Source organism: Schistocerca cancellata, chromosome 10 (assembly GCF_023864275.1).
Source record: "Schistocerca cancellata isolate TAMUIC-IGC-003103 chromosome 10, iqSchCanc2.1, whole genome shotgun sequence".
Classification (NCBI taxonomy): domain Eukaryota; kingdom Metazoa; phylum Arthropoda; class Insecta; order Orthoptera; family Acrididae; genus Schistocerca; species Schistocerca cancellata.
In genome coordinates this window covers 130,211,491-130,223,926 of record NC_064635.1, presented here as the reverse complement: position 1 = coordinate 130,223,926, position 12,436 = coordinate 130,211,491, and the positions used below count along the sequence as shown (strand labels likewise).

The 12,436-nt window shown below is 37.4% G+C and overlaps 1 protein-coding gene across 1 annotated transcript; it reads left to right on the top strand.

Moving 5' to 3' along the window:
• Positions 1 to 10,532: 10,532 nt before the first annotated feature.
• LOC126106189 (uncharacterized) lies at positions 10,533 to 12,215 on the top strand. The gene is made up of 3 exons (XM_049912425.1): positions 10,533 to 10,617; positions 11,257 to 11,652; positions 12,057 to 12,215. Exons 1-3 carry the CDS (start codon positions 10,533 to 10,535, stop codon positions 12,152 to 12,154), a joined length of 579 nt encoding a protein of 192 aa, XP_049768382.1. The 3' UTR covers positions 12,155 to 12,215.
• Positions 12,216 to 12,436: the final 221 nt, after the last annotated feature.

The window sequence follows — 12,436 nt, the reverse complement described above, 5'->3', positions numbered from 1 at the left end:
ATAGCTGAAATTATTGACATAACCATTTCGATTTACCGTACTCAAAGAGTCACACATTTTTTCGCAACTGCGCCTTGAGCTAGGTCGACATAGATAAAGGAAATAGTAGCTACGATTTCTTTAGGACACATATATATTCTCTCCTCGGTGCAGTAAAATCTTTGTTTGTTCAAAAATGACTGTTTACGTTTCAAAATAAGGTCACAGTGTTTACATCGTTGGGCGGAAAGTTGTCCAAACACAGACCTCAACTCGATTCATCATATCACTGATAAATGCAGTATTGTCTCCAGGCCATACTATGATCACTACCAGTTTGTGTAATAGTTTTCCTGTCACGAGCGATTCGTGAACTGAACTATAGAGGACAGGATGATACCAAGGCCGTTGTGATGGTCAATTCTTGCAATAGAGCACTTTCCGAAATGTGTCGGCCAATAACTGTAACAGAACACTTTTCCGTTTTGCTAACATCATGTGACCAAATGAATTTGTAAAAACTGACATTATTAAGACCTGAATGAATTAAACCACGTACTGACCGCAGTGACATACACAAATAAATTTTTGGCAGGAAAAATGGACAGTTAAAAAATCGAGTAATGCACATCGTTATAGCTGATTTCTTTTCAGTGAACATGTGTCTTGAAACAGTCCGAAACGTCGCCTACTTCATCTGATAATTGTTGACGCTAACATGAATATCTTATTACTGAAGTGCTCACTAGAGGCGTTAAAACTGATAGTGAGGACTATGCTGTTTCTAGTTTTCACACATAAATTTGAGTTCAGTGTTTTTAGCGTACATGGAGTTACAGGATAATTCGTGTTGCAGCCGATGAAATACGACGAAACAACATTTGCCAACAAACGCTGACTTCCAATTTTTAGCTTGTGAAAATACTACAGAACTGTGATTAATCAGTTGATAGTATTGTCACTTCAGTGGACCAACAGAACTTATCCGAGAGCCATTATGTCATTACAGGGACCAGACTAGGCATTTGTGAAAATCATTCTTTAAATCATTGAAACCACCATATATGTATATTATGAAAACACACGCCCACAAAACGTAAAGCTGTCATCAGACTGATGGGAGGTTTGAATACTACAGTGCTTTACTAGGTATGGTCTTATTGAAGACGGCATGCTGTTGCCTTCTAGGGACTCTAAGTACTTTCTACACAACGGGATATACAGTTTAATGTGGACTCAAACCAAGGTGCAGCTCTCCATTTTTCACATCAACAAACATTACTTGAGGTGAAAGAAGCGATGAGAGAGAGTTAAAAGTCCCTGAAGAAAGCAGGTACTGAACCAAAGACATTCGGAATTTGTGAACAGGTATTTAACAACTTTTATAATCTTATAGTCTTCCTTCTTTCTACCTGTTTCTATATCGCTTTTCTTCAGCAGTTCTGTGCGTATGCTGAATGAAACAGGCCCTTACAACAGCTTCTTTTAGCATTAACGAAAAGATCGAAACCACATCATTTTCTTCAGACTACGACTATGTTTCCAGATTTAGACAAAACCAGGAACACTTACGACTTTGCTAGTACAAGGAGATACCGCACAATCCATACCGTAATTAAACCAATGTTATCACTTAGTAAGAACTATGCCTTATCTCTGTAAAATAATGTCTCTACAATTTTCGTATTTATGTTCGGAGGAAAAGCAGAATGGGTATAACTTTATTTAAATGTTTATTAGTGGAAAACTAAAGGAGTCTTTGCACAGCTGCCTTTTTATTTGTAAATCATATCTATCCTCGTTCAATTATTTTAAGCGGCATTCAAATAAAATACAAAGACATAAAAACACAAAAAAATTGTAATTTTTACAGTAATGCACAAAACATGACATATGGAGTTCCTCAAGGGTCAGTCCTTGGGCCAATTCTTTTCATTCTCTATGTTAATGATTTGTCAGAAAAAATAACTAAAGGGACAACAGTACTTTTTGCAGATGACACAAATATCCTAATCAAATCACGTGATGAGGAAAGCCTACAAAAAACAGCTACAAGTATAATACAAAATTTGACACAATGGTTCAGAACAAACAAGCTAATAATAAATAATAAAAAAACAGTGACAGTCAATTTCCACAATTCACAGGAACTACATCCTGCAAGACCAATTTTTAAAATTGACAGAAAAACTGTCTCATCGGTGAGGGACACAAAATTTTTAGGTATACATATTCAGCAAAATCTAAAATGGGAGACACATCTTAACCATGAAAATAAAAAGCTAAACACACTTACGTACGCAGTAAGAATCCTCACACAAAATACAAGCTGTTCATCTGTGATCACAATGTACCATGGCAGTATTCAGTCACTGCTGATGTACGGCATTATCTTTTGGGGGAACTCCGTAGGTACAAACAAAACATTTAGGCTACAGAAAAAGATTGTTAGAATAATAAACCATGCTAAGCACAGAGACTCCTGTAGACCAATATTTAAAAATCTCCTTATACTGCCTCTTCCTTGCCTATATATGTGTGAAATATTAAATTTCACAAAAGGAAGTATTTTCAAAGATGGAAATATCTTCAAGTATAACTGTGATTACCACCCTCATGATAGTAGTCAGAAGCATTAGTAAGTACAAACATTTGTAAGAGAGGAGTGTATCATACTAGCACAATGCTGTACAATCACATGCCATCCTATTTGAAACAGATTCAAAATTTACAGAAGTTTAAAGTGAAACTGAAAGAGTACTTGCTTGACCACTGCTTCTATTCTGTTTCCGAGTTTTGAGAGTACCAGAAAAGTATAGTGTAACTGCTCAAATAGTCTTAATAAGTCTCTCATTTTATTTCATTATATTAAATTTGTCATCAGTATTCAATATGTATTGAATAATTTTTAATTATTTATCCTTTCAAAATAACAACGGGTATGATGTATATACTGTACCAACCTGACTTGTCCTACATCGTTTGTGCAAAATAGGTACCTAAAAAAGATTTACAGGACCAATAAAGAAATACAAATTTCACCATACAATTGCATGAGACGTAGGTTAGGGGAGACCGGGGACAAAAGTAACAGGGTATGAAATTAACATTCCTCCCCTACATTCGCATGTAGCTCCGAAAATCACGTGATTCAAACAATGCATTCCTTTCATGTTTCCCAAGTGCCTACCCCAGCTAGCACTCAAGCTTATTTCAAGGTGGATATTGAGTTTAGGTTCAGTTGAAAATTCAAGATTGAAAAATCAACCTGTTACACAGCTTGTTTCAAGGTGGGTATTGAGTTTAGGTTCAGTTGAAAATTCAAGATTGAAAAATCAACCTGTTACACAGTTTACATCAAGCTGTAAATACACTCCTGGAAATTGAAATAAGAACACCATGAATTCATTGTCCCAGGAAGGGGAAACTTTATTGACACATTCCTGGGGTCAGATACATCACATGATCACACTGGCAGAACCACAGGCACATAGACACAGGCAACAGAGCATGCACAATGTCGGCACTAGTACAGTGTATATCCACCTTTCGCAGCAATGCAGGCTGCTATTCTCCCATGGAGACGATCGTAGAGATGCTGGATGTAGTCCTGTGGAACGGCTTGCCATGCCATTTCCACCTGGCGCCTCAGTTGGACCAGCGTTCGTGCTGGACGTGCAGACCGCGTGAGACGACGCTTCATCCAGTCCCAAACATGCTCAATGGGGGACAGATCCGGAGATCTTGCTGGCCAGGGTAGTTGACTTACACCTTCTAGAGCACGTTGGGTGGCACGGGATACATGCGGACGTGCATTGTCCTGTTGGAACAGCAAGTTCCCTTGCCGGTCTAGGAATGGTAGAACGATGGGTTCGATGACGGTTTGGATGTTTCAGTGTCCCCTCGACGATCACCAGTGGTGTACGGCCAGTGTAGGAGATCGCTCCCCACACCATGATGCCAGGTGTTGGCCCTGTGTGCCTCGGTCGTATGCAGTCCTGATTGTGGCACTCACCTGCACGGCGCCAAACAAGCATACGACCATCATTGGCACCAAGGCAGAAGCGACTCTCATCGCTGAAGACGACACGTCTCCATTCGTCCCTCCATTCACGCCTGTCGCGACACCACTGGAGGCGGGCTGCACGATGTTGGAGCGTGAGCGGAAGACGGCCTAACGGTGTGCGGGACCGTAGCCCAGCTTCATGGAGACTGTTGCGAATGGTCCTCGCCGATACCCCAGGAGCAACAGTGTCCCTAATTTGCTGGGAAGTGGCGGTGTGGTCCCCTACGGCACTGCGTAGGATCCTATGGTCTTGGCATGCATCCGTGCGTTGCTGCGGTCCGGTCCCAGGTCGACGGGCGCGTGCACCTTCCGCCGACCACTGGCGACAACATCGATGTACTGTGGAGACCTCACGCCCCACGTGTTGAGCAATTCGGCGGTACGTCCACCCGGCCTCCCGCATGCCCACTATACGCCCTCGCTCAAAGTCCGTCAACTGCACATACGGTTCACGTCCACGCTGTCGCGGCATGCTACCAGTGTTAAAGACTGCGATGGAGCTCCGTATGCCACGGCAAACTGGCTGACACTGACGGCGGCGGTGCACAAATGCTGCGCAGCTAGCGCCATTCGACGGCCAACACCGCTGTTCCTGGTGTGTCCACTGTGCCGTGCGTGTGATCATTGCTTGTACAGCCCTCTCGCAGTGTCCGGAGCAAGTATGGTGGGTCTGACACACCGGTGTCAATGTGTTCTGTTTTCCATTTCCAGGAGTGTATTTGGCTTGAATTAAAATAATTTTCCCAAGCTTGAAATAAACTGTAATTTCCCTGGAAGGCTGTACAGCAGATGCGCGCGCAGCATAGTTTCCATATACGTCCACGGGAAGCGCCACAAGCGTTTATAAGCCGTGATGTAAGGGTGTTGTGTGTGACGTCATGACGGCGCGGAGTTTGGTTTGAGTGTTGCTGTCTCCAATTCTGTTTTATCTTATTTTATTTACTTTTCTGAGCCTTGCTATGTTTACGGCCATTTTACCTTCGTGACGCGTGTTAATGGTTGTGGTTTGTTGACAAGTTTGTTTTATACTAGAAAACAGTTCGGTACGTTAATGTTACAAATGTTAAATATTACGTAACGTACAGTTACGTTTACGGCCATTTTACCTTTGTGGCGCGCGTTAATGGTTGTGGTTTGTTGACAAGTTTGTTTTATACTAGAAAACAGTTCGGTACGTTAATGTTACAAATGTTAAATATTACGTAACGTAAAGGAATACCATATTCTTTTACGTAGAAAAATTGAGCCTGGATAAAAGTGAAATGGATTACCAGCTAAGAATACATATTACAAATTGTTGAGCAAAAAGAGGTCATTTTAAACTAACTCTCTAATACGTGGCACAAATAAATTAAAACTTAATGTTATTTTACCTTTTTAAACTCTCTCCTTTTTATATATATCGCCCTATTACATTTGTTTACTTGTAGGTACTCGCGTGTCACACATCATGAATGAATAATCGTGAAGTGTGAAAAGTTTCTTTGCGAATACAAATAGTAAGAACATGGTGAACGGGAAAAAGTACATCAAGAACCAGTCACTACATATGTGTCAAGTCTTTATTTACGTAGCTTTGTCTGCTCTTTACTTTCGGTAATATGAAATTTCTTCCCGTTAGTATGACACTCTTGCACAAAGTAAACATACTCAAGAAATTCAAGTCAAAGAAGTCTTAAAGGGGTCGACAGAAGCGTCCGATCCCACGCGTCGGCTTTGACCCGTGACGTAAGGGTGTTGTCGTGTGTGACGTCATGACGGCGCGGAGTTTGGTTTGAGTGTAGCTGTCTCCAGTTCTGTTTTATCTTATTTTATTTACTTTTCTGATCTGTTCGTTCTATCTCGTGAGATTTTTTTTAAAATTTAAAAACACTTATTACTTATTTTAATTATGTTTCCTCCAATTTCTGTTTTAATTTATTATATTTATCTTTCTGATCTGTTCGTTCTATCCCGTGAGATTTTTTTTTAAGACAAAAAACACTAATCAGCTACTGAAGCATCTTTATTTTCTATGGGTTGCAGGGGTTAAGACCCCTGGGGAGGTGGGCGGGTATTCATGCATGGCTGTCTTCACTTACACGTTGTAGCTACACAAGGCGTCTAAATTTGTTTATATTTAGTTTGCCCCCCACCCAAAACACCCCATTTCCCGCGCTTGTCCCGTTAGTGTCATTAGGCTTCTTGTGGAAAGTGTGTGTGTTTGTTTTTGTTTCCGCCATATTTGTGACGTCATGGGTCAAAGCAGACGGGCGGGATCGGACGCTTCCGTATTTCCTCTTAAAGTTGGGGCAACAGTAAAATCAGAGTTGCAGTCTGTTATTACGCCATCAGTCTTGAGAGATTTTGTTGAAGCTGTTAATTCTTTCATTGATGATGGACACAAAATTTGTGACTCATGCCTGGCAAAAGTTAAGCATATTAATTTTTGATCTGGGCTGTACTGTGAAGGATGAATCTATTGAGAATCATTGTAGTACTGTTGAAAAACCTTACCATGTTCCAACATTTATGAACAACAGGGGACACTTCTCATTTGACTAGAACTTTAAAAAAATCTGAGTTTATTGTGAATGTTTGTACCTTTTTAATGTTGTATTTAGCTTAAATAATGTGTGTTTAGTTGCACTACATATTGCAATTTAATATTCTATGCAAATCATACAACAGACAATTTGTCCCACCCGTAACTATACAGTTATATATAGTGTCATGCATTGGTGCAACCTAATTCTTTTTCTAATAGCAACATGTTTCTTTAATAGACGAATGTAAGCTTCATTTGTATGTGGCTTGGCTGAATTGTGGACACTATCAAAGCAGAAATATTGTTCGGATGTCAAAATTGTTAAGTTCTGTGTCAGATTTGTCCCACCCATAGCACTGGTATTATGTATTACATTACAGACAGTTCAGTATGTAGCCTATATTTGAACACTATATTTTTTTGGAATGAAGAGTATCAATTTGTTGCTTAAAACAGTAACTTCACTTAAAATAACTTGATTCCTAAATGTAAACATGAAAATACTAGCATAAATTAGTACAATGTCCCACCCGTAATGCTGGCATTGCTCTAAAATTTTCAACGAAAGCATGGAAGTTAATAAACAAATTTATACATGCTTAAGAGACGTTTTTAATTTTATTTTTTCAAATATGGATTCTTTAGAGGCCTGTATTAAATAGTAATTCAAATTAATATTCCGTCATGTAACCTTAAAAAAAAAATATTATATTTCACCAACAAATTCAGTTTATGAATGCTGAATAATAATAGCTCTATTTTTTCTTCCCTGAGACATCCATTGCTTCCATATGTAATTTTCCTTATTTTGTCAATCCCAACTAAATTATTCTGTTTTATTTCAGGAATGTCAAACAGGAAACTGTTCAATTCTCTTTCTCGGGAGGGGAAACGGAAACGGCTGTTGAAGCTTTATGAGAAAAGTGTAGGGCACTCTGCTGTAGCTGGTGAGAGAGATGTTTCCAATGATCCAAATCCTGGGAGTCAACTTCAACCATTATCGTGTAATAGTGCCACTGGATCATCATTTAATAGTGAACCTTCTGAAAGTAATTATAGGGCCTCAACATCGAACCAGGTTTTTGAGTTGTTGGATCAATATCCTGTATCATACGGTTCAGACAGTGATGACTGCTTTGATTCCAAGTTTCAAATGGAAGAGCTCAAATCTGAATTAGCTAACTGGTCTGTTCAGTTTAGCATTACAAATGTGGCATTGACAGCTTTGTTGTGTATTCTTCGATCACATGACTGCTTTAAATCTCTTCCATCAGATGCAAGAACTATTCTAAAGACTCCAAGATGCATTCACGTAAAAAATGTAAGCCCTGGTCAGTACTGCCACATTGGTATTTCAAACCAGTTAAAGAAAATGTTTGCTAGTGCACAACATATTTTCAGTTCTTTACAGCATATTGATTTAATGATTGGAATTGACGGATTACCTTTATTTCACAGTAATAGCGGTGAGCTGTGGCCAATTTTAGGCTCTGTATTAAATATTCCATCCTTGTCATCAACTGTTTTTTCTATTGGCATTTATTTTGGGTTAAAGAAACCCAGTAGTTGTTTTGAATTTCTAAATGATTTTGTAGATGAAATTGTTGGCCTAATCAAGAATGGTTTAATTTGTAATGGCAAAAATATAGCTGTCAGGATCAAGGGAATTTGTTGTGATGCCCCTGCCAAAGCTTTTATTTTAGGCATTAAAGGTCACAACGGATATTTCTCGTGCACCAAATGTAAACAGGAAGGGTCTTTCTTTGATAATAGGATGACTTTTCCTATATTTGAGTCTGCCTCATACCCATGAGGGATTTATAAACAAAGAAGACACAGAATTCAATACTGGTGACACCCCATTGACCACCATCCCTAGTCTGCATATGGTATCATCTTTCCCACTTGACTATATGCACTTAGTGTGTTTAGGGGTAATGAGAACAATGATTTATGTTTGGATGTTTGGACCTGCCCCTTTAAAACTACCTAGTAGGATTATTGATAGTATAAGTTCTAATTTATTATCTCTAAAAGCAAGCATTCCAGTAGAATTTTGTAGAAAACCCCGAGGACTTGATGAAGTGAAAAGATGGAAAGCTACAGAATTTAGGCAGTTTTTGCTTTATACTGGACCACTTGTATTGTATGATATTTTGTTGCCTGAACAGAAAGAAATTTATAACAACTTTTTATCTCTCCATATTGCCATGACCCTACTCCTCAGCAAAAAATTTTGTTATCAACACCAGGAATATGCCAAAGGTCTTCTTCTTCATTTTGTACAAACTTTTCAATCATTGTATGGGCAGAAGTATATAACACACAATTTTCATGACTGATTCATATTGCTGATGATATATCAGTATTTGGCCCTTTAGATGGATGCAGTGCAGTTAAATTTGAAATTTTTTTTATTTTCTCTGAAAAAATGTGTTAGAAAAGGAAATAAACCTTTGCAGCAAGTTGTGAAACGTTTAGCTGAAATTTCTAACTCCACCATTAGTCCAGTCAGTGACAATGAAGTCAATAAACTTTATCCAATTTTCGAATGTCAACATTATTCTGGACCTGTTTTTGATGGTTGTAATCCTGATCAGCAGTACAACACAGCAAAATTTCAAAATTTTAAAATAACTACATCAACTCCAAACTCATGCTGTATGATGAATGATGGAAGTATTGTTATTGTTGAAAACTTCATCTATTCCAATTCCTTGTGTACAATGGTCATTCTTTGTAAACAGTTTATGACTGTTTGTGATTTTTTTGGACTCCCTTTTTGTAAAAGTTCAGATGTTAATATTACTGTTGTATGAAATATGTCTGATGTACACATAAGGCCAGTCTCTGACAATAAGGAGAAACTGGTGCTTTTAACACTAGGCAGTAAAAATGTAACACTACCTCTGCTGCATACATAAGAGTGGACTAATACAAGTGATAAACAATTCAGTTCTACAGGATTTTCTGAAAAATTATCAGGAAACAAACTAAAAACTTTGGGAAACATCCAGAGTTTTATTCATCCACAAATTTATCCAGGTAATAAGAGATGTCATGTATTTTATTGTTTGTTGTGTAATTTAATAATATATTGGACTAAGAGGTTATTTTATTCTCTTTAAAAATGTTTTAAAAAATCAATACTGTAAATATTGAAAAGTTCGGGGACCTAGCTAATTAGATACTAATTTGGTCCAAATTTTTAATTGTTTTATTGCCATTCTGAAAAATTATCTGGAAACAAACTAAAAACTGTGGGAGACATCCAGAGTTTTATTCATCCAACTATGCTCATTCATCACTCTCACTAGTCATGCTCATTCAGTGAACATATTAACCATGTGCTTATACTTTACCAGCTGATTATATTTTTAAAAGTTCTGTTGTTGGAGTTTAATTTTGAAATTTATCTCCATATATCCAGTATTAAAATTCTGAAATTTTAAACCCAAAATAAAAAATAAAATACTTAAAAATATAACCAGTTACAGTATATAACCTCCCTCATGTCTTAAAATACTATCCTATAAATTTAATTATTTACTATAGGTATGTTTAGGTATAATGAAGTACTTAAGGTGTGTGCATGAGTACACACAGACAAAGTCTGAAATCAAAGTCAATCATTCAGATATTTTGTTCATTTTAATTACTGATGTTTTGTTTTTATATGGGTTAGGAAATGGAGCTGACAAATGAAAAATACAAATTTGCCATAGTAAAATTTCCTGAAGAAGATGATGCTCTAGGAATAATAGCCTTATGCTGGATTCAAAATGATGGGACCACATGTTTATACCCACCTGTGACCACTGATAGCAAACGAAATAAATTATTGAGGGAAGAAGCCTTACCATAACAATCCTGGAGTTCTCATAAGATATCTTTAATGAAAAAATATGGTAAGTAAACTGGTTTTAAATACTATAGGCTTAAGTTTACAATAGCCGACACATGCATAGCTCAGACTCGACCAATGTTGGCAACAGCACTTTCTTCCCAGGAATATTGTTAGCCAATAGGGTGATAGAGGGCAAGGGTATTACATCGAAAAGCTGTCAACCATAGAGGAGGAACAGCGTGAATTCACTTTTCAAAATGTGCCACAAATTCAAAGTGCTATGTTAAAACAATGTTGCCAACTTTCTGCACTATGCATGTCGGCTATTCTGAAATTTTACCTTACCTAATCTAAGTAAATCCTAATGTCATTTGATCTCAAGAATCTAATGTTATTAAAACTCAGTTACATATAGTTGTCAGTTTAAGTTTTTTTTTCTTGAAATCTAAGTCACATCATATAAATTTATATCTAAGCTTGTATAAGTGCGAGAAATAGAAAAATTGTATTATTCACAGTTTAGTTTTTGGAAAAACCTTCTTTTTGAATTTCCTACAATTTCCATCAAAAAACATGTATTTTATTATTACATAGGTCAAACTGTGTAAAGTTCACTTTCATAAAACAATTTTAGTGATGCAGTACATTTGAATTAGGCCTATAGTTACTTTGAGCCTGTTGTGGCAATTTAATGTCATGCAGTACCAGTAAATGTATTTATGCTTACTGACAACTGTTATTGCCACCAATAGCTTTTGACAAGGCTATTTTCTCTATGAGATGAAATTGCAGTTAGGGCTGTACACAAATTAAATTTATTCTTTGTATGAATTGTAGCAACATACAACGATGCAAGAGAGCATCTTCGAAAAGCTGAAGAAACATCAAACCTCGAAAGTGAAGAAGAAATTGGGGCGAAGAGAAAAAGGAAGGCAAAAGACATAATGTTGCCAGGAGAAGAATCGAGCGATGAAGATTACATGCCGAAGAAAAAATGTAAGACCAACCGTGTCACAGTTCATCCATATCCATCTCTTGATTCTTTTTCAGCTTCATTCTCATCCTCACCATCTACTGGTATGGAAGTTCATGAAATGTGGTCTTCCATCCCTCCAAATTCATTAACTCCTAGGCCTAGTTCATTCTCCAATGCCAAAATTCCTCCAGCACCACTTGCTTCAGCACCACTTGCTTCAGCACACTGCCCGAGAAAAGAAAAATCTGCACCACTGGGTAAGTTTTTGTGTTATTTCTCTGTTAAATAATATTAGGCCTAGCAGTGAAACCCATTTTGTGTACAGTGTTTTCTTTTATATAACTAGCCTCAGTGACCAGCTTTACCCGCCTGCTTCTAGTAGCAATAGTGTGAAGTGGGTCAGCACAGATACTTATGCCAGAATGTGTGTAATACAAAAACTACTACCTTTTTAAGGAATGTTCTAGGGAATACACATTATGTGTGTTATATATTTCAATTTAAGCATAGAAATTTAAATACTAACAATTTTTCAATTAATATTAATTTTCTGAAACATTTTTTGGGTTCAGTGGCTGCAAAGAAATTTAAATCAAAAGTAGATGCTATTACACTTGCTAAATGCTAAGTAAACTTGAGCAATCATCCACCTATGTTGTAGATGTTGAGCGGATCTGGCTCATTCTTGGCCAGTTACAAGCTGCAGCAGCTAGCCAGTCTGAGGAAATCTCTCAGCTGAACAGAAAAATTGACCTGTAATTGGCTCGAGGATGTGTCAACAGTACTTATTAGGAGGCGGATGAAAGTAATGAGCAGGCACTAAACAGTCTCCCTTTATCATCAATGGAAGAATTTGACGAATTTGAGGAAAAATTGAAACAACAGGAATTCAAAATTCTTGTGGTAATTTGTCCAAATATTATTTTATCATAAACATTTAGCAATTTCATTAATGATCCTTGCTAGAAAACAGATTTTTTGACTTAACACGAGGTATCGCACTCATCTACACTTGCAATTCATTCATATTTGTTTAAAATA